We start from the raw sequence: 18,496 nt of genomic DNA on the forward strand, positions 1-18,496 counted from the left end.
CTCCCCACCGTTATGGCGGCACCCTGACCCCAGCCACCATCATCTCTTGCTCGGAGGACGGCTTTCCCCCGGCGCCACAGGACGCTCTCTCTGTACCGAACCCAGAACGCGTTCTGCAAAACCTCCACCGTGCCCTTCCCGTCGGCAGCCCCCAGTGACTCGGTGGTGGCCTGAATGCCAAGCGAAGTCCTGAGCTGAGCCTCCGGGGCCTGCTCCCTCCTCCTCTCCACCCGAGTCCCTCCTGCACTCCAGCACACGGGAGCGCGCCAGGCTCACCCCTGCCCAGGAATGCACCTGAGCCCCTCCCTCAACCCGATGCTCCTCCCCTTGGCCCCTGCACAGCTGCCAGCTCCCCCAGGGGTCAGATTCGCCCTTCCTCCCCCGGGCCTGTCCTGCCCCAGGGAGTCACAGCTTGTCCCCCACGGCTCCGGCACTGCTCCTGCCCTGCGCTGGGTATCTCCTGCAGCCAGAGAGCAAAGCCTGAGACGCGATCTGGTGCTCACACAGGCCTCACACATACATCAAAATGCATCGAGCTGTCCACTGAAGATCTGTGCACTCTATGGTACGTTACACCTCAGTAATCTGTAAATTATAGTAGCACCCGACAAGTAAATCTAGAGTCAGAGGCCAGTCCCTTGAGCAGCACATAAAAGATAAACATTATTTATAAATTCAATGACTAACTGCCAAGGCCTCTAAAACATAAGGAAATAAAGTAAGAACGGATCGGCAAACGAGACAAATGCAGCTGCGTCCACACAAGAAAGTAAAAAGACGGCACTCCTTCACCTAGAAATGCAAACAGAAGACCCTTGGCTGGGTGTGAGTGTCATTCAAACTGCTGACCGACTAGTAAGCCAAGTACTGCTCGGCCTGCCCCATGCCCTGCCCCAAGCTAGGTACTGTGGAGGAAGCAGTGATTTTTAAAAGCTGCCAATAAATACCCTCCAGAGAAGCAGTGAGAGTAAAAACAAGAAATGCTTGCTACTTCATGACACTAAAGATTTTTCCTTTAATTTTTTTATTGTCACCCAAGGGCATGCTTATTGATTTTAGAGCGAGTGGAAGGGAAGGAGCGAGAAGGGAAAGGAAGCAACAACGCAAGACAGAAACATCGATCGGTTGCCTGTCGTATGCACCTCGACCGGGGACGGAACCCACAACGTGGGCATGGGTGCTGACTGGGGATCGAACCCACGGCCTTTCGGTTCACAGGACAACACCCAACTCACTGAGCCACAGCAGCCAGGCCAAGATTTTTCCTTGATTGTGGCTGATAACTTGAACTAAGCTGAACTCTTTCAATAGCGACACACACGTAGGAGGCGCTGACCCACGTTAGGACAGCTTGACCACGACACACAAGGCAGAACATCAGAGCTGAAGCACTGGGAAGGCAAGGACACTCCAAGAAGAAGCTGCTTACGGGACTCTGCAGGATCATGGACACCCTCTTTTTTTGCTCCATCATGTTGAAGTCCTGGCGAAGGTCTGGTGCCATGTTTCTCTCTCGCAGGTATTCTGGGTTGTTCTCATCCACCCTGTCGAAGTACCTCTCTTTGTGAGGGGCTGTGGTCGGGGGCGGTGAGGTCACCACTGAGGCCTGAGTATCACCATTCATTGCACAATCTTTCTAGGCTCCTACAGAATCAAAATGAAAGAGAGGATGGGTTTTAATCCATGTGCAACAGCATTTCACAACGAGCACGTCAGCCTAATAAACGCATCATCAGTGAGGACACGCTGACCTACTGACCAGTCAGAGGCACAACCTGTGAGGCCCCTCTGTGGCCTCGGGGGCCCTGGCTGATCAGTTACTGTGTGCCCTGCCACCAGACAACAGGAGGACAGTCTCACAGAGCTATTTGTCCTCTGACAATCTCAACAACTAGACCGGAAACATCTGACAAGACAGTTCAGTCAGGACATTGTCCCACACCAACAGGATCTGCTGACAGCAGCATAGTTCGCTTCTGGAGAAATGTGGCTTACGGTATTTTTCCCCGGAAGTATCAGCAGTGATTTTGTGAAGGATTCCCCAAAGAGAGCAACAGGAGAGAAGCTGCTCACACACTCGCCCACACAAATGAGAAACGACCTCATCAAGACCACCTTTCTGGGTCAACAGCGGGCACCAAAAACGTCCACATGCCCTATTTTGTGATTAACCTAAAAATGCCCGAAGGGCACACATTTAGAAGTCTGCTGATATGGCTACTTACTTTACATTCTTTTTAGTCCCAGTCTTTTATTTAAAATGACATTCAAGCATGCCGAGTTATGTCCCCCTTAACTACTAAGTCTCTAGGCAGCACTTGTAGCAGCCACCACACAAGCAGCCCCAGCCCCGCTGTCCCTGTGCAACGCCGGATGGCAGCTCCAACACACGCATGCAGTTCTCACGGGGCGCCGCTGCTGCCCAGCCACGGTGCCGGGCACAGGAGTGAATGAGCCGCGGCCCTCGCTCTGGGGAGGGCACAGGCGCTGCCCCGGAAGCAGGCAGAGGAGCCCCATCTGGCTACCGAGCTTTTCTCCGTCACCCTAAGCCATGTCCGAAGGGATACTGCTGCCAGTGGGTGGCAGCAGGAGGGGGTGGGGGGTGGCAGGAGGAAGGGCTATTCCCCAAAGGGATGAAAGGCGTGGAATGAGGGGCACGGGGGCAAAGACTGGCCTTGAACAGCAGCCCCGGAAACCGGGGGCTGGCACTGCAGCTTCTTCCTGTGCTGACAGACGGAGAGCCGGGCAAAGCGGGCTCACAGCTGAGAGCACGCGAAACAGAGCTTGTCCCTGCAGCATGAGCTTTTATCATCATCCAGGCAAGCGACCGGAGCTTATTTTTGCCCCGCCCGGTAAGTCAATCTGGGAATTTCATGAGGGTGGCTTACAAAGTAAGGACCTGAGTTGAATTTTTGTTTATTTTTCTGGGGGTAGGGGAAGATGGAGAGGTTTGGCACGGTTGTAAAGATGATTAAATCCGTCGTCGGCAGCCGTCCGTCTCGAGAGACGATGGTGTAGCTTCTTAAGAGTCTATCTGCACCGCTGAGAATGGTTGTGCAGTCCGACTCGGGAGTGACACGGAATCTGTCTCCTCCCGTGTTGAATCGACATCTTGCGATGACGCTGGAGTGTCCTCTCCAGTGAAGCTGAAGCTACAGAGCCTGGGCAGGGTGATATGGAGGGTCTGCTGTTGCCCATGCAGCAGACCCCCCCCTCTCTTCGCAGCTGAAGGGTCCAAGGGAAAGACGGAGTCAATACAGCTTGGCTTCAGGTGCGCCGCAGGAGTTGCCGGTGTTGACTACAACGTCAAACCGCCTTAGGGACTCCGGCTCCGGATTTTCTGTCGGGGTTTACTCCCTTAGCCTTTCCCCTGAAGAGGTATGCCGCAAGGCAGCGGAGGTTTTTTGTCAATCTGGGAAGCGCGTGAGAACAGCCTCAGACTCAGGAGGTCTGGGTGGGGCACGAGACTGCCTGTCTCTGAGCTCCCGTGGGATTCCGATGCCGCTGAACCTGGACCGCCACTGGAACGGCAAGGCTTTAAAGGGTAGTGTGTTTGCACAAAGAAACCATTTTGTGGCACCAACAGCCAAAGAATCAGTTTCAGAAAACTTTTTAAAAACAATCAATTTGGATATTGCCCTCGGAAGCCTGAAGTTATGGTAGGGTTAACAGCACGCTTAAAGTAACACGACCTCCGGGCCTGGAAGACAAGCATGAAAACCACAGGGGACTGGAGTCAACGCAGAATCAACGAGCCAGAGGCCCCAGTGTGGTCTTTCAGATACTGTTGCCCTAAACTAGTCCTCACGGATGCTTAGTTAAATCTCTTTACTTTACCCTAATTTGTTCCGAAAGAACGACCCAGAGAACAAACTAACAATGGCTGTCTGACACTTCACTAGATGCAGGCGAGGCTGGACATTCTGAGTCAATGATAAAAATGTTCTACTGCAGTTTTAAAAAAAAGACAAAGAGGACACACAGTTAAGAACTTCTCTGTTACTAAAGGAGTCCCAGTTCTAAGCCATTCTGTCCATAAGTGGGGACACAGGAACATTGCAGAAGCAACTACAGCGGCTTCCTTCTGGCCCCCAGCGCTGACTGGGAGGGAAGAGTCCTTGTACAAACCACACGTTACAGCGAGGGCAGAGACCACTCCCCTGTCATTACAAGCCGCCATGTGAACAGGCTGAGATAAAGCCTGCGAACCAGATACGCATGCATTTCATTCCTGCAATAAGGAAGTCTATCAACTTAAATCATAATCAAAGTATACATATTCTGAACTCAATCATCAAAAACAAACATTATTCCATTTTAAAGTACAAAATCTATACTTGGTTTTCTGTCAGTTATAACTTCAGGTTTCAGTAACTTAGTTTTTAGAAGTGTCTTAAGACAGCAATTTTTCCCTAGAAAAATCTCTACAAAGAAGTTATAAATCCAAATTTTTAATGGAAAAATACAGATGTAAAAAAAATTCTCTATACAGCACATGGGCCCAGGTAGCTACTTAAAATACCAGGGGGACACTCTATAAAGGACATGACCGTCTAACCACTATGCTGTACACCTGAAACTCATACAAAGGAATGCCGAATGGAACTGTAACGGAGAAAGGCAGGAAGGCAGGCACCCAGATCAGGCTTTCAATCCAGGGTGGGGCAAAAGTACATTACAGTTGTCTGTATGGAAAATAATACAATAATTAGTCAATCATAATACAAGAATTTCACATACTCACAATTATAAACCTACTTTTCTGCCCCACCCAGGGGTTATTTTATATCTGAGTAGGTTTATTTCTTTATGTGGGAAAACAAAAATAAAAGAATAGATTCCATATCTGGTTTAGGAACATTCTGATTAATAAATCTCACAGAGCAACATTTTTACTTCGTGCCATGCCAAATACAAGATAAAACCCATCTGGAAACAAATAAAAAGTAGCCTTTTGTCTCACTAAGAAAAAAATTTTTTGGTAACTTAATTTTAAAAGCAGTAGCAAATAATGTTTAATAAATGATGGTTGTCATAAATATTGAAATCTCAATACAATACTATAAAACTATGAAGATTCTTTAGCATAATATATATAAGATCATAACATGTTTAAGTGAAAACTATATAATTTCCTATTCTATAATGTTATCCATATTATAATTATAAGCCCACACAGATAAAATAATATCACGGCAAATAAGTTGCATTAAAGTTGAATAAACTGGTTTATGAAGTACAGATTACTGTTTGTCTCAATATTCCACAAACTGCTATAATTTTACCCGTGTAAAAATTCTACGACCTCACAAACCATAACACGCTGACACCTAAATCAGTGACTCTCTGGGACAAACCTTCGGACGCGCATGCCCAACAGCCTGGACGAACCATGACAAGCAAGCCGGGCCTGCGTGTGGCCCCTCACGCCCAACAGCCTGTCCCGGCCCTGACCGCTCCGTCTACTCTAGCTAGTGACTGCCCGCCGCCTGGATGCCGGTCCACCCTCCACAGCGAGGCCAGAGGGCAGTTCAAACATGTCGCTCATCCCCTGCTTCCCAACCTGCCAGCTAAGAGGAGGGCCTTAGCTAGATCTCCATTCAAACACACTGTAACATGAAAATCTAAAAATGAAATTTGAGACAATTAAAAATTTGAACACTAACTGGACTTGGAGGGCATCAAGAAATGACTGTCAAAAATTACAGGTGTAAGCCCTGGCTGCTGTGGCTCAGTGGATTGAGCGTCGGCCTGCAAGCCAAGTGTCGCTGGTTCGATTCCCAGTCGGGGCACGTGACTCGGTTGCACGTCAGGTCCCCAGTTGGGGGCGCGAGTAAGAGACAACCGCACAGTGATGTTTCTCTCCCTCTCTTTCTCCTTTCCCCTCTCTCTAAAAATAAAAAAAATAAACAAATAAATAAATTATTTTTTAAAAATTACAGGTATGACACTATAATGGTCATATTATACGCTTACAGAAACAGCCATGGATGAAATGGCAGGACGCGGCATGGTGTGGGGGGGAGAGTAAGGCTCGCACAGGAGAAATGAGACTGCCCCCAAGTGAGTAACCGCTGGCGCTGGTGTAGGACAAAGCGAGGCCCATCACACCACTGTGCTCTGTATGTGGCTGAAATGCTCTTTGAATAAAGAACCTCCGGTCTTACATACTCTGGTCTCTGCCTACCTTCAGGTGAACACATTTTAGCAAGTTCTTTCAGACAGGTGTTACTGACACTGGGATGAAAGGCTATTTTAAGATTAACACTCCCTCTTTTCTAATGTCCCAGAAGACACCCCTCTGCCGAGTATGTCACTTGTTAGCCTGAAGTGACACAGGTGCCCTGGAATAGTCTTTCTTAGCGAGGGCACTCACTCCAGCACCGAGAATCCACCCTTAGACACGTTTGCCTACCGCACCTAATGAGCTTATCCTAGAGCTCTGGGGCAGATGTCACTATTTCTTGGCACTTTCCTTCCAGCATAGACATTTTGCTAACAGCTAACTATTTCAACCATTCACATAATTCACTTTTGAATCCCTGAAGGCAGAACACTCAATCACAGCCCAAACAAGAAGGTGGCTGTTACAGAGATTTTCTGGGCAAGGCATCTGCTAGAAAACCCAGAAGGTCTCCTTAGTTGCTAAATTCTCTTAAGATATATCTCAGAACTGCCATGCGATAATGACCACTGTTCCTCGCAAAATAAACCAGGAGGTATCACGTATACTTAACAAAAGCAGGTCTCTGCCGGTGTGCTAGGCCACCTAACACCCAACCCCAGGCAACCTTGGGCACTGTCGACAGGAGGACAAGAAGAGAGGGGACCTCTGGGTACCTTCCTTCCTTTCTAGTCGCTCCTGGTGCTCCATGCATCTCCACAGAGCTCCTTTCCCCACTATGTGCGAGGCACCAGGTGTGAAAAACTACAAAACCAGCAAGAGACAATGACAAACGTGCGCAGACTCCTGGTGCCGTGACAAAAATCTACTTACCAGCAGGGAGACCGCATCCAGCGCTGGGGGCAGAAAGAGCAGATGGGTGTCATGGGATGAATGGTGTCCCCAGAGATCCATGTTGACGCTCACACCCCCAGTACGTCAGAACGTGACCGCATGTGGAAACAGGGTCTTTGCCCTGACCCAGTAAGACTGGTGGCCTTGCAGAAGCAGACGTCAGGTCACAGACGCGAACACAGGGAAAGCACCACCTGAAGGCCAGGTGAGGGGGTACTCCCCAAGCCAAGCAACCCAGAGACGCCCGAGCCAGCCGCAGCAGGGGCAGGCCCGGCACAGACTTGCGCTCGCTGCAGAAGGGACCCTGCTGACACCCTGACCTTGCCCTCTGGCCCCCAGACGGGCAGACAGACCTCCACTGTTCCAGCCGCCCGGTCTGCAGCCCCGGCACGGCAGCCCCGGAAACTAACGGAGGGCCGTCTGGGACGCCTCACAGAAGACGGGCTCTCAGAGCTGAGCAGGGGCCCCCAGGCGGGCGGCCTGGGGCAGGTGGCAGTCACCTGGTGAGTGAGCACCTGCTGAGCCTTACAGATAGCAGCACAGTGAGGGAGCAGCCAATGCCCTCCTTCCACAGGGGTGCGTGCGCGGGGGTCCCTCCCGAGCCCTTCAGCCCCGCGCCCCCTGAAGACCTGACTCCAGCGCTGCCCATCCTGTGACGCTCTCCCCAGCCCTGAGCTCGGCACTGGGCCTCCTGTCTTCCAAGACACCTTATTCTCCCCTCCTTCCCGCCGTGTTCAAACGGGACCAAATCACGTGTGCACACGCTCACTCCGTCGCCAGTCTGAGGGCCCACGAAGAGCGGGCACATTTAATTCCTAGTCTGTTTTTGTAAGCGAGCCCTGGGAGAGAGTTTTACAAATAGTAGGGACTTGACCGACAGACACTTTGTTTCTTCTTAAAATAGGGTACCTGCTGCAAGGGACACCCTAACTCCTCTGGAAGGGCTCTGTGAGGTTCACATCTGGAATAATTACACCATTTGTTTTACTGAAACAAAACTCAATGAAATGGAAGGAGGACTCACGAAAAAAAAGTAACCAAGTAATGGATTTATTCATTAACCTGATTGTGGGAACCATGTCACATGGTATACGCATATCAAATCACCATGTTGTAGACTTTGAATATGTTACAGTTTTGTCAACTTACATCAATGAAGCTAGAAAAAAGGCTTTAAAAAAGTGGAGCCTTTGCTAAAGTGATGAGGTTTTTAAAATTTATTTTTCAACTACAGTTATATCCAGCATGATGTCAGTTTCAGGTGCACAACACAGCGATGCGACACTTACCTACCTGATGGAGTGACCACCAGTCAGTCTAGCACCCGCCTGACACCAGTTACTACAGTATTAGCCGCTGTAGCCCCTTGGCTGTACTTTACACCCCCGGGGCTATCTGTACTTCTTGCTCCCTTCACCTTTTCTGCCCGCCCCATCCCCCCATCCCCCCTTCCCCGTCAACCATCAGTTTGCTGTATCTCTGAATGCTTTGTTTTGTTTGTTCACTTATTTTTAGATTCCACAAATAAGTGAAATCATACGGAGTTTGTCTTTCTCTAAAGAGTGATAAGATTCTAAGCAGGCCTAGAAGAGCCCACGCTTAAAGCCAAGCCCTGGCCGAGGGCTAGAACAGTACTGCAGGGACAGTCCTCACCTGGCTTGGTGCCTGGAGGGGGGTGGGGGGCAGAAGAGACTCAGATGCCCTGGCCAGAAATTCATCACAAACCCTCAGAAGCCTACAATTCTGGAACAGGCACTGGGCCTGTCCACAGCAGGGGAACAAACCCCGTCTCTGCAGGCGGGAGAGAGCCCAACACTGGAGCCCTCCCCCAAACAAGAGAGCACACGCCACCACAAGTCACAGCCCCACTGTGCACAGCCGAGCCAGCCCCATACCTCTCCTGCACAACAGACCCCCTGCGTTCAGGCTTCCTCCGCACAGCTGCAGAATGACAGGGAGCGCCTGCTAGGGACACCACGCGCAGTGACAGCCCTTAATTCCTCTGATCGGATCACGTCTATTCTCGTCTCTCCAGAAATTCTCTTACAGATGAAACCACTCCAAAGTCCTCTTTAAAAGAGTCACTGGTTACCATGTGGTGAGTGCTGATTGGGAGCTCATTTTTACAGGCAGGAACTCACTTTTTTCTGCAGAAGAGGAAACTGAGGCCCAAAGCAACTCAGCAGCCAGTAGCGGGTTGCTGGGATCTGAACTCAGGCTGTCTGGCTCCAGAGCACCTGCCCTTAACCCCACTACGAACCACCTGCGGCCACCACATGCCCGAGCAAGTTCAACTTAGAAAATAAAGCAGGCCCCGGCCGGGTAGCTCAGTGGGTTAGAGTGTCATCCAAGGTTGCGGGTTCGATCCCCGATCAGGGCACACATAAGAAGTAACCAATGAACGCATCAATAAGTGGGACAACAAATCGATCTCTCTGTCTCACCCTGCTACCCCCACCCCCTTCCTATCTCTAAAAAAAAAGAGCAAAAGGACAAAGGAAAACTGAATCACAGCTATGCTTCCCAGCCTTGTCGCACAGAGGCTTTTCATTAGGACTTCATTATCTGGTTGGTCCTCATGCTTCCTCTCTGCTTTATGACCAATGGTTGGTGAGCAGGTGCCCAGCCTAATCTTCCACGTTGTATTAAGTTTTACATGTAGTCACACACCTGCTGCTGTGGTCCCTGTACCTGTGGCATTTCATCAACCCCTTCCTCGGTTGTTCTTAGAGATCCCAGGTACCTGCTTACAGCTGCATGGTCACAGTGGAGAAGAATGTGAAATGAAGACCAGGGTGTGCAGACTGCGCTCTGACATGCTTCTCATGGAAATAGTTTTCTTGTGCTGACAAAAGAACTCCTCAGTCCAAGGGTCACTAGTGGGCAATGGACAGGCCACTGAGCCAGGGATCAGTGGTTAGTTCCACTCACCCCACTGGGTAACTTCAACATGTATGAAATTATCATCTGTAAAGTAAAAAATTTTTTTTCACCAATAACTTTATTGATTTGGATATTTTGAGTATGTCTCCTGTCTCCCACGTGGTATAACACGGATTGTTCTCAGTTAATGTCTCGATTTGATCGCTAGCAGCTTCAACTGGTCTACCTGACCGTGGAGCATCTTCCAGGGAGAAATCTCCAGCACAAAACTCCGCAAACCACCTCTGACACGTTCCATCGGTCACAGCCCCTCCTCCACACACGGCACAGACCTTTTTTTTAGTTTCAGTTTCGTTTTTACCTTTACTGAGATAATAAAGCATAATACGCCGAAAATGTTGTGCAGTTTCTTCCATCTTCAATATTAAAATGGCTGCACGAAAATTCACCAATTTTGATACTTTTTAAAAAAATGCACGCTGAGCCCCAGCTGGTGTGGCTCAGTGGATTGAGTGCCAGCCTGGGAACTAAAAGGTCGCCAGTTCAACTCCCAGTCAGGGCACAGGTCTGGGCTGCGGGCCAGGTCCCCAGATGGGGGCGTGCAAGAGGCAACCGATCTATACTTCTCTTCCTCCCTTTCTCCCTCCCTCCCTTCTCTCTGAAAATAAATAGCAGCTTTAAAAAAAAAAAAAAATGCACGCCGATATGACAGCTGTCACAATACAATCTAACAAAACTGTTTGGAATAAAGTTAAAGACAACTAAGCACAACAAGAGCCATCATATGGGAAAAGCCAAATGAACTTTTCAGCCAGTCCAGCACCTCCCTAACCTAGTGACTAAGGGAGACCAGTGTAGCTGACAGCACCTTAGGAAAAATGAGAAAGTAGGAGAGAGGCACAACCCTCACCTCTGAGACTCCCAAACTCCACACCGACCTCCTCCCAAGCGCAGCCAGGAAACACAGGGATCCGGAAGAGTGACCAGTGCGCTGCTGTGAGGACCGTACCAGAGGCCACTGCAGAGCCCCCGTTCCCACAGATTAGCTCACTCTGTGAACCAAGAGCCCCCCGACTGCAGAACCGACTGTTCAAGCCCCTGAAGCCTCAGGACAAAGGGCCAAGTCAGGGCCTGAACCCAAGACCACTCATTCCAAATGCCAAGCTCATCCACTGACCGCCGCACAGGAAGCCAGAGCAGGTAGGACGCCGCTCTACTGTCTAGTTCAGCACTACCTTCCCCCACTTAAAGCGACGACCAGTACTTTCAGCTGACACATGAGCAAAATCAATCGGTTTACTCTTGAGTGCTTTCGAGAAGAAATTCCACAAGGAAACAGTCATTCCACTTCAGAGGAGGAATCGGGGAGAAGCCATCGTATCGAAGGCGCCTCACTCACAATTTAACCAAGAGCCCCCACTGGGGCTACCACACAGATCCGTTATTCTGAGCCACAGGCCCCGAGCGACAAGGAGGAGGAAGCCCAAGGCAGCCTTCTCCTGACCGAGCTGACGGCGTTCTCCGCCCGTGGCCCGCATGACACCATTTACTGTCTTCCAATCACTACACTCTTTTTATCTTTTTTTTTTTAAACATATTTTTGCTGAAGTAATGAAATCTTTCAAAATGTACTGTTTCACATCAGTTTCATTTCATGAGGGTGGCTTACAAAGTAAGGACCTGAGTTGAATTTTTGTTTATTTTTCTGGGGGTAGGGGAAGATGGAGAGGTTTGGCACGGTTGTAAAGATGATTAAATCCGTCGTCGGCAGCCGTCCGTCTCGAGAGACAATGGTGTAGCTTCTTAAGAGTCTATCTGCACCGCCGAGAATGGTTGTGCAGTCCGACTCGGGAGTGACACGGTATCTGTCTCCTCCCGTGTTGAATCGACATCTTGCGATGACGCTGGAGTGTCCTCTCCAGTGAAGCTGAAGCTACAGAGCCTGGGCAGGGTGATATGGAGGGTCTGCTGTTGCCCATGCAGCAGACGCCCCCTCCCTTCGCAGCTGAAGGGTCCAAGGGAAAGACGGAGTCAGTACAGCTTGGCTTCAGGTGCGCCGCAGGAGTTGCCGGTGTTGACTACAACGTCAAACCGCCTTAGGGACTCCGGCTCCGGATTTTCTGTCGGGGTTTACTCCCTTAGCCTTTCCCCTGAAGAGATATGCCGCAAGGCAGCGGAGGTTTTTTGGAGTCAGAGTTTTCCTTCTCTGATGTGCCCTGACTGGAAGATCGAACCAGCGACACTCAGCTCGCAGGCCGACGCTCAATCCACTGAGCCAAACCAGCCAGAAAGATGATTAAATACTGACCACAAAACAGGCATTTTTTTCAGAATTTAATGATCAGTAACTAAACGTTCCTATTTGGGAATAAGTGGTTCCCCAGGAAGACAAACGATAAAAGAAAGTGAGAGAACACCAGTGCTCAGTGTGCTAAGAAATATCTGCTCTGTGCACACAGAGGCCGAAACATGAGCTACTTTATTAACTGAGGCTTCTGAAAATGGTGCCAGGTTTTCCTCTTTAGAGCTGGGCAGGAAGTACTTAAAATCACAAGAAGAACCCTAAGTAAAACTCTGCCAAAGGCAGAGTCTCTGAAACGCAATGATGCCCGCTAATGGAGACTGAGACCCTATTTGTACTACCAAGTAACTATGAACACACAGTTTTAGATGGTCTAGTTTTTATAAAAGAAAGAATATAGTGTCAAGTGAAAAAAAGACAGAGAACAATAACTGGTTTCAAAAATATGATAAAAATAGTTTCTTGTATAATTTATTTCTCATTATCACTACGACTTTCCTATGTTAATATCCAAATAACTTCTAAAGTTTTTAAAAATTCCAACTGGTAAGTGGAGGGGAAAATTATGAAAGTCTTAATAATCAGAAATGAAAAAGAGGTCAAAAACAAATTTAGACCAAGAAAAATTATGCCTCCAATTACATATATTTTAGTTTCTCTTAATCAAAAAGGAGCCCTTTCAAAAGACATACCACCACTGAGGTGGAGCACTGGGGCCTGGAGAGCAGCTGACCCCGGACCCTGCGTTCATTCCCCCACCTACAAGGGGCTGACAGGCGCCAGGCTTTGCTCTTCCATCTGGATGCCTGGGAGGCATCAAGGCAGGAAACAGACTGCTGCCCTCCGGGAATTTATGTTCCAGAGGAGGGGCCGGCAGTAAACAGGGCACAGGACATCAGGAAGCGCCAAGTGCTGTGGGTCGGGACTGGGAGGACAGGGAGGTGGGGAGGCAGTTTGGGCTGGAAAGACAGGTGACATGGCCACGGTGAGGGTGTCGAGCACTCCAGGCAGAAAACAGCCAGCGCTGAGGCTGGAGTGAGGACTGGCTTTTGTGTGGAGAGGGGATAAAATTAGTCTATCATCATTTTCTTTAAGCACCGAGATAGTGACAGTTCATCTATTATGTATTTTGGTAAATAAGCAAACAAAGACACAAAGAGGCCCACTCAGACCGAACAGAACTCTGGGTGCTCCCCGGGTCTCTCCCTGTTTCTGCTCTCACCTCCTCTAACTGCTCTCCACAACAATGCAGTCAGTCCCAGCCGCCCCTGCTCCCGGCCATCAACTCCCGGCCATCAACTCCCGGCCATCAGCGGCTTCCCACAGTCCCCGGAATAAATCTGAAATGGAGACGCTGCCAGCAGGGCCCTCCCCCAGGTGGCCGCAGCCATCTTCCTGAGGGGCTGTTCCTTCTGTCCGCACACACCCAGCTCCTTCCCGCCTCAGAGCCGCTAGACCTGCTCTTCTCTGCCCAGGACACACTGACCCCAGCTATTCCGAGTGCCTTATTCCTCCTCGGCCAGGAGTCAGGTCACATTTCACCTCCAAATTGTGGCTGGTTTCCCTGAGGACCCTGTTCAGAGTACCCCCACTCCAAGTTCTCTCATCCCCCGGGCTCTGTGTTGTCTTTCCCTTCAGGGCATTTATCACCACATTCAGAAAACAGACTCTGGAGCCAGACTCCTGCTCGGGAACTTGGGGGACGTTCTTAATTTCTCTGGTCTTGGTCCCCACGTCTGAAGTCCCAAGGCTAACGACAGCACCCCCTCACACGGTCAATAGTGTGTGTGCTTAGACACACAGGACGCACTCAGTGTTAGTAGGTTCCTATCAGAAACTCACTGTGTCTCCCTGGTTAGAATGTAAGCCCCGGGAGGGCGGACCTGTCTGCCCCATTCACTACCGTATTCACAGGGCTAACCCTTAACAGGCCCTCAATTAATATATATTAAGGAACAAATCCAGCTCGGGTCCTTCTGGACAATGCGCAGTTGGGGTGCCAGAGGCATCTGACTATAAGAACAGCCTTCACTTTGCTTCATTCGGTCACAGCTGATGTGCAACCGAAGAGGCTCTGGGGACCGGGAAGCTAACTAAACAGACTCCAAATCTCAGTCCACCACTCACAAGGCAGTCCCAGACTGCAAACGGACAATCTGCATATCAAATTGGGTTTTGTGTTTTGAGTTACCTGGGTGTTAGGTTTCTGGGAATTACGTCAACTCCCCAGGTTTGTGTACACAGCAATGTCCCTTTGCCTGCCTCTAATGGGCTAGAGTTGGAGACTCAAGCAAGTACGACGCCCAAAGGTGGGGAAATAAGAAAAGCGAGAGAAGAATTCTAGACCTCACCACTGAGTGTGTCGGTACTGACGGTGAGGCCCATCAAGACCGCGGGAGGACCCAACTGAGTGAGTCTGGACGCGCAGGCTGACCGGACACCTGTGAGTATAGAAAACTGTGTTGGTCTGATGAGGAAAGAAACCGCTCGGCACTCCAGTTAAACAATTAGGAGGGACTGTTGAACAACCCTCGCCTACAACGAGAGCATTCCCCCTGAAACACCTATGCATCAGTATTGGGGGCACAGGTTACCAGTTACGGAACGGCGGGATGGAGAGTATTTAGTCGGAGAAATGATCTCACGACCACTGTGCAGCCCACACTTCAAGCTGCTGAAGCAGCACACACAGAGCTGGATGCAGCCACACAGCGGGGCGCACGCACAGCAGGGACAGAGGCCCATGGGGCTCGGCGGGGGGTCTGCCAACCTCACCCCTGCCCCGCAGCCCTGGGGAAGTGCGGGCCCAAGGAGAGCAGGCTGCTTGCTTGGCGCTTCCTCAGTGGTTCCGACAGCTCTGTTCCCCACCTGCCCTCCGCCTGGGATCAACCTCCCATGAGAGGCCAGCAGGTGGTAGGCAGGACCCGAGCGCATGGCCCCCCGTCCTACAACTGCTGAAAAGCAGTGATACTAACGGGGAGGAAGAAGGCGGCAGTGCTCACTAGGTGTGGCCCCACAGCGGGTCCAACGGGAGAAGGGGCACAGCCAGCACACCCGCCTCACGGACTGCGGAGGAGGGGCAGGAGGAGCTCTACGTGAGGCCCTGCTCACCGGCCGCACGAGCATGACAGCTGGTGCCCACAACGCCTCCCCTTGGCTCTCAGAACCCTGGACTATAATAAAATGCACTTCACACTAATACACACTGAGTAAATTGATATTTGGTAGTTAAAATTCCCCAGAATTATTTTACTTACCTAAATCAATGTCAGTAGCTCTCAAATATAAATCCCAGTTTTAAAAAAGCACTAACCTTTTTTAGAGAGTTGAGGGAAACCCTATAATTTTTGCATATCCTTTTTGTTTAAAAATGAGAACAGCCCTGGCTGGTGTGGCTCAGTGGATCAAGTGCCGGCGTGTGAACTGAAGGGCCACGGGTTCGATTCCAGGTCGGGGCACAGGCCTGGGTTGTGGGTCAGAGGCAACTAATCGACCAATGTCTCTCTTGCACATCGCTGTTTCTCTCCTTCTCTTTCTCCCTCCCCATAAATAAATAAATAAATAAATAAATACAATCTTTGAAAAATATATTTTTAAAAAATGAGAACGATATGGCTAAAAACAAGAACTGCCTAACATCTATATATGTATAGGTGCTTTAAAACCTTAAAATTATGAGGCTATAGATTAAAATTTTAGAAATAAAGTCTTTTCAATTTGGGGAAAAAACAACTGGGAGGCCGGTGGAGAAGATCCCCACTCTGCAAACAGCTGACTTCACCCAGACGCACTGTGGGGCAATGTTGTCACTGGGGCTGGGAAGGCTGTCCCTGCAGACACAGGCTGAAACGTTAAGCAGTGTGTCCATAAAGAGCAAGTCGAAAGCCCAGAGGAGGACAATCGCTCTTTTCAAAGGGGCCAAGACCAGGCCTGTCCTTTCCATCCGTCATTTAATACTTAACTAAGTAACACTAGCACTTTTAACCTGAACTTAACCCAGCATTGAAATGAGTGAATAATTCATTCTTTCCCAAGTATGTCATACTGTGTACCTAGAAAAATCTTGGAGCCCTAGCCTTGCAGCCTGACCTTCTCAGGGTTATACAGGATAGAAACGCTCCATCTAGTCAAGTGTTAACCCCAAGCCTCAGCTGAGTATTAACGCCTCATTTTCTCATGGGAGGCAACTCTAACCAGGTCCCAAGAGTATAACATACTTTCAAAGAACTTACACGCAACATTTCGGAACACTTCTGAAACACTACAGCATATTTTAACAAGCCAATAAAAATACGAAGCACTCTCAAGTAATTGTAACCCCACAAATAAAATAAACATCCCAGAAAATGTGACCCCTTTAAAAAGTCCTAGTTGTAGGGCCTTGAGTGGGAGCTCAAAAACCAGGTGCTAAATTAAATACTGGAATATAATGTCTCTAAATAACCATTTGAAGGGTGAACCTGACACTGGGACACATACAGTAAAATGGGTTAGGATTAATGTGAAGTTTACTTCCTCTTTGGCTCACAAACTCTGAAAAGGAAGTGGAGGTATCACTAAAATTTCCCCGCTTTGGTGGACCGGAAGTGGCTGCTTTATCTGGCACCTCTCTGATTAGTAGGTGAGGATAAATGTTTTTCATTTATTTATTTACATCTGGAATTTCCCATAGAACCTATTAATTTATTTGTCCACCCACCTCTTCACTGAAATCTTGATGTATTTATTTCTACAAATTTAAAAAATAGTACATGTACTGAACTTTTGTTATACTTGACATTCCATAAACCTTATTTTCAATAAGCAAGTATTTTAACATTTTGCATATTGAGGTTTCAAAACCTTTTCTCTGATTTCTGCTTTTACAGAAAATGTTATAAGCACTCCTTCATAGCACAAGTCTAATAAAATGTAGCAAGAAAGTTTTAAGACCTTATCTCTGATAAATATTTTACTTTGCCTTTCTCCACAATCTCTGTAATTTTAAACATTTCTCCTTGATCCATCTGGAATTTATTCTCGTGAATGATGTTTTCCAGCTGTCTCACCATCAATAACCCTGGCAATGCGGGGGCGTGATTCTTCACCCCCCGAGGATGGTGCAGCTTTGCACTATCAGCACCCACTACTGCCTCTTATTCAATGGTCTGACCTTGGCAAGACTGATCATCTTCTGCACCTCAATTTCCTTCCTCGTTTGTAATAAAATACATTCAGGTCATACGTTCCAAGGTTGTTGAGGCAATCAGAAATAATAAATGTAAAATATCTAGCACAATGTCTGGCACGTAATATATAAGTATTTGAATGATCTAATATCTGATGAGAACATAAAAGCAACACACTACAAAATTCATTTCAAAAACTTCAAAAACATTAACCAATTAAAAGTTAAAATACATTATTTTACTTAAAAATAACATTTGATTATAAACTCATTTTACCCTTTCATATTTTAGGTAAAACTCCTGTGTTCTATCTCTATCAACACATGTAACACTCACGAGTAAGAGAGATTTCTCACATTAGCGCAGCCCCTAGACCACGGCTCCAGGGCAGCTCACTGAAGCAGGCTTGGGTGTGGTTCTGAAAACAACTCTGGGTGAGGCGAGTGAAGATAAGCCAACCAACCATCTGTTAACTGAAGTGAACTTCAGTGCACCCTGTCCTGTTTATAGTTCCAAAATCTGTCTGGTAACATTGGTACAGAAAAAATCAGGCCTGGGTCTTCAGCAAAATTCCATCAGCCTCTCAAAGGTAACTGACTGATAAATGTGCCAGCTTAGGCCTTAGGGCCAGCTGAGTTCTGATCCCAGTTCCCCTCCTACTATCTGTATGACCTTAGGAACACTTCATCTTTCTCTACACTTCCTTTCTTCCTTTGTAAAATGGGAATATCATTATCTACTTCCTGGGTTTAAGATTAGATGAGTTAGCATAGGTAGCTAGCTGATATAAATAAAAGAAGGGAGCAAATGAAATCATACATTAAGCCTAACAAACTAGGGAGCTGAGTCAGACATGGAGCCCGACTACCTAGGAAGCTGTAACATCCACAGCTCCCAGGGGACCTCAGCATCTTCCACCAAGCAGAAGGGATGTATGGGCTCCCCATGGGACGACCAGCCATTAGCTGGAATTACCGTCGTCGTCGTCGTCGGCAGCCGTCCGTCTCGAGAGACGATGGTGTAGCTTCTTAAGAGTCTATCTGCACCGCCGAGAATGGTTGTGCAGTCCGACTCGGGAGTGACACGGTATCTGTCTCCTCCCGTGTTGAATCGACATCTTGCGAT

At 48.6% G+C, this 18,496-nt stretch overlaps 1 protein-coding gene across 6 annotated transcripts in view; it reads right to left on the bottom strand.

Moving 5' to 3' along the window:
- ADD1 (adducin 1) overlaps nt 1-18,496 on the bottom strand; it is a 79,784-nt gene that overhangs the window by 37,622 nt on the left and 23,666 nt on the right. For all 6 annotated transcript variants that reach the window (XM_090267152.1, XM_090267151.1, XM_090267150.1 and 3 more), the window contains one exon: nt 1,430-1,644. In XM_090267152.1, coding sequence (XP_090123278.1) covers nt 1,430-1,624 — 195 coding nt within the window. In that variant the 5' untranslated portion in view covers nt 1,625-1,644. The remainder of the gene's footprint in view (nt 1-1,429; nt 1,645-18,496) is intronic.

This window comes from Furipterus horrens, unplaced genomic scaffold, assembly GCF_987537825.1.
Source record: "Furipterus horrens unplaced genomic scaffold, mFurHor1.1.pri manual_scaffold_2, whole genome shotgun sequence".
Lineage (NCBI taxonomy): Eukaryota > Metazoa > Chordata > Mammalia > Chiroptera > Furipteridae > Furipterus > Furipterus horrens.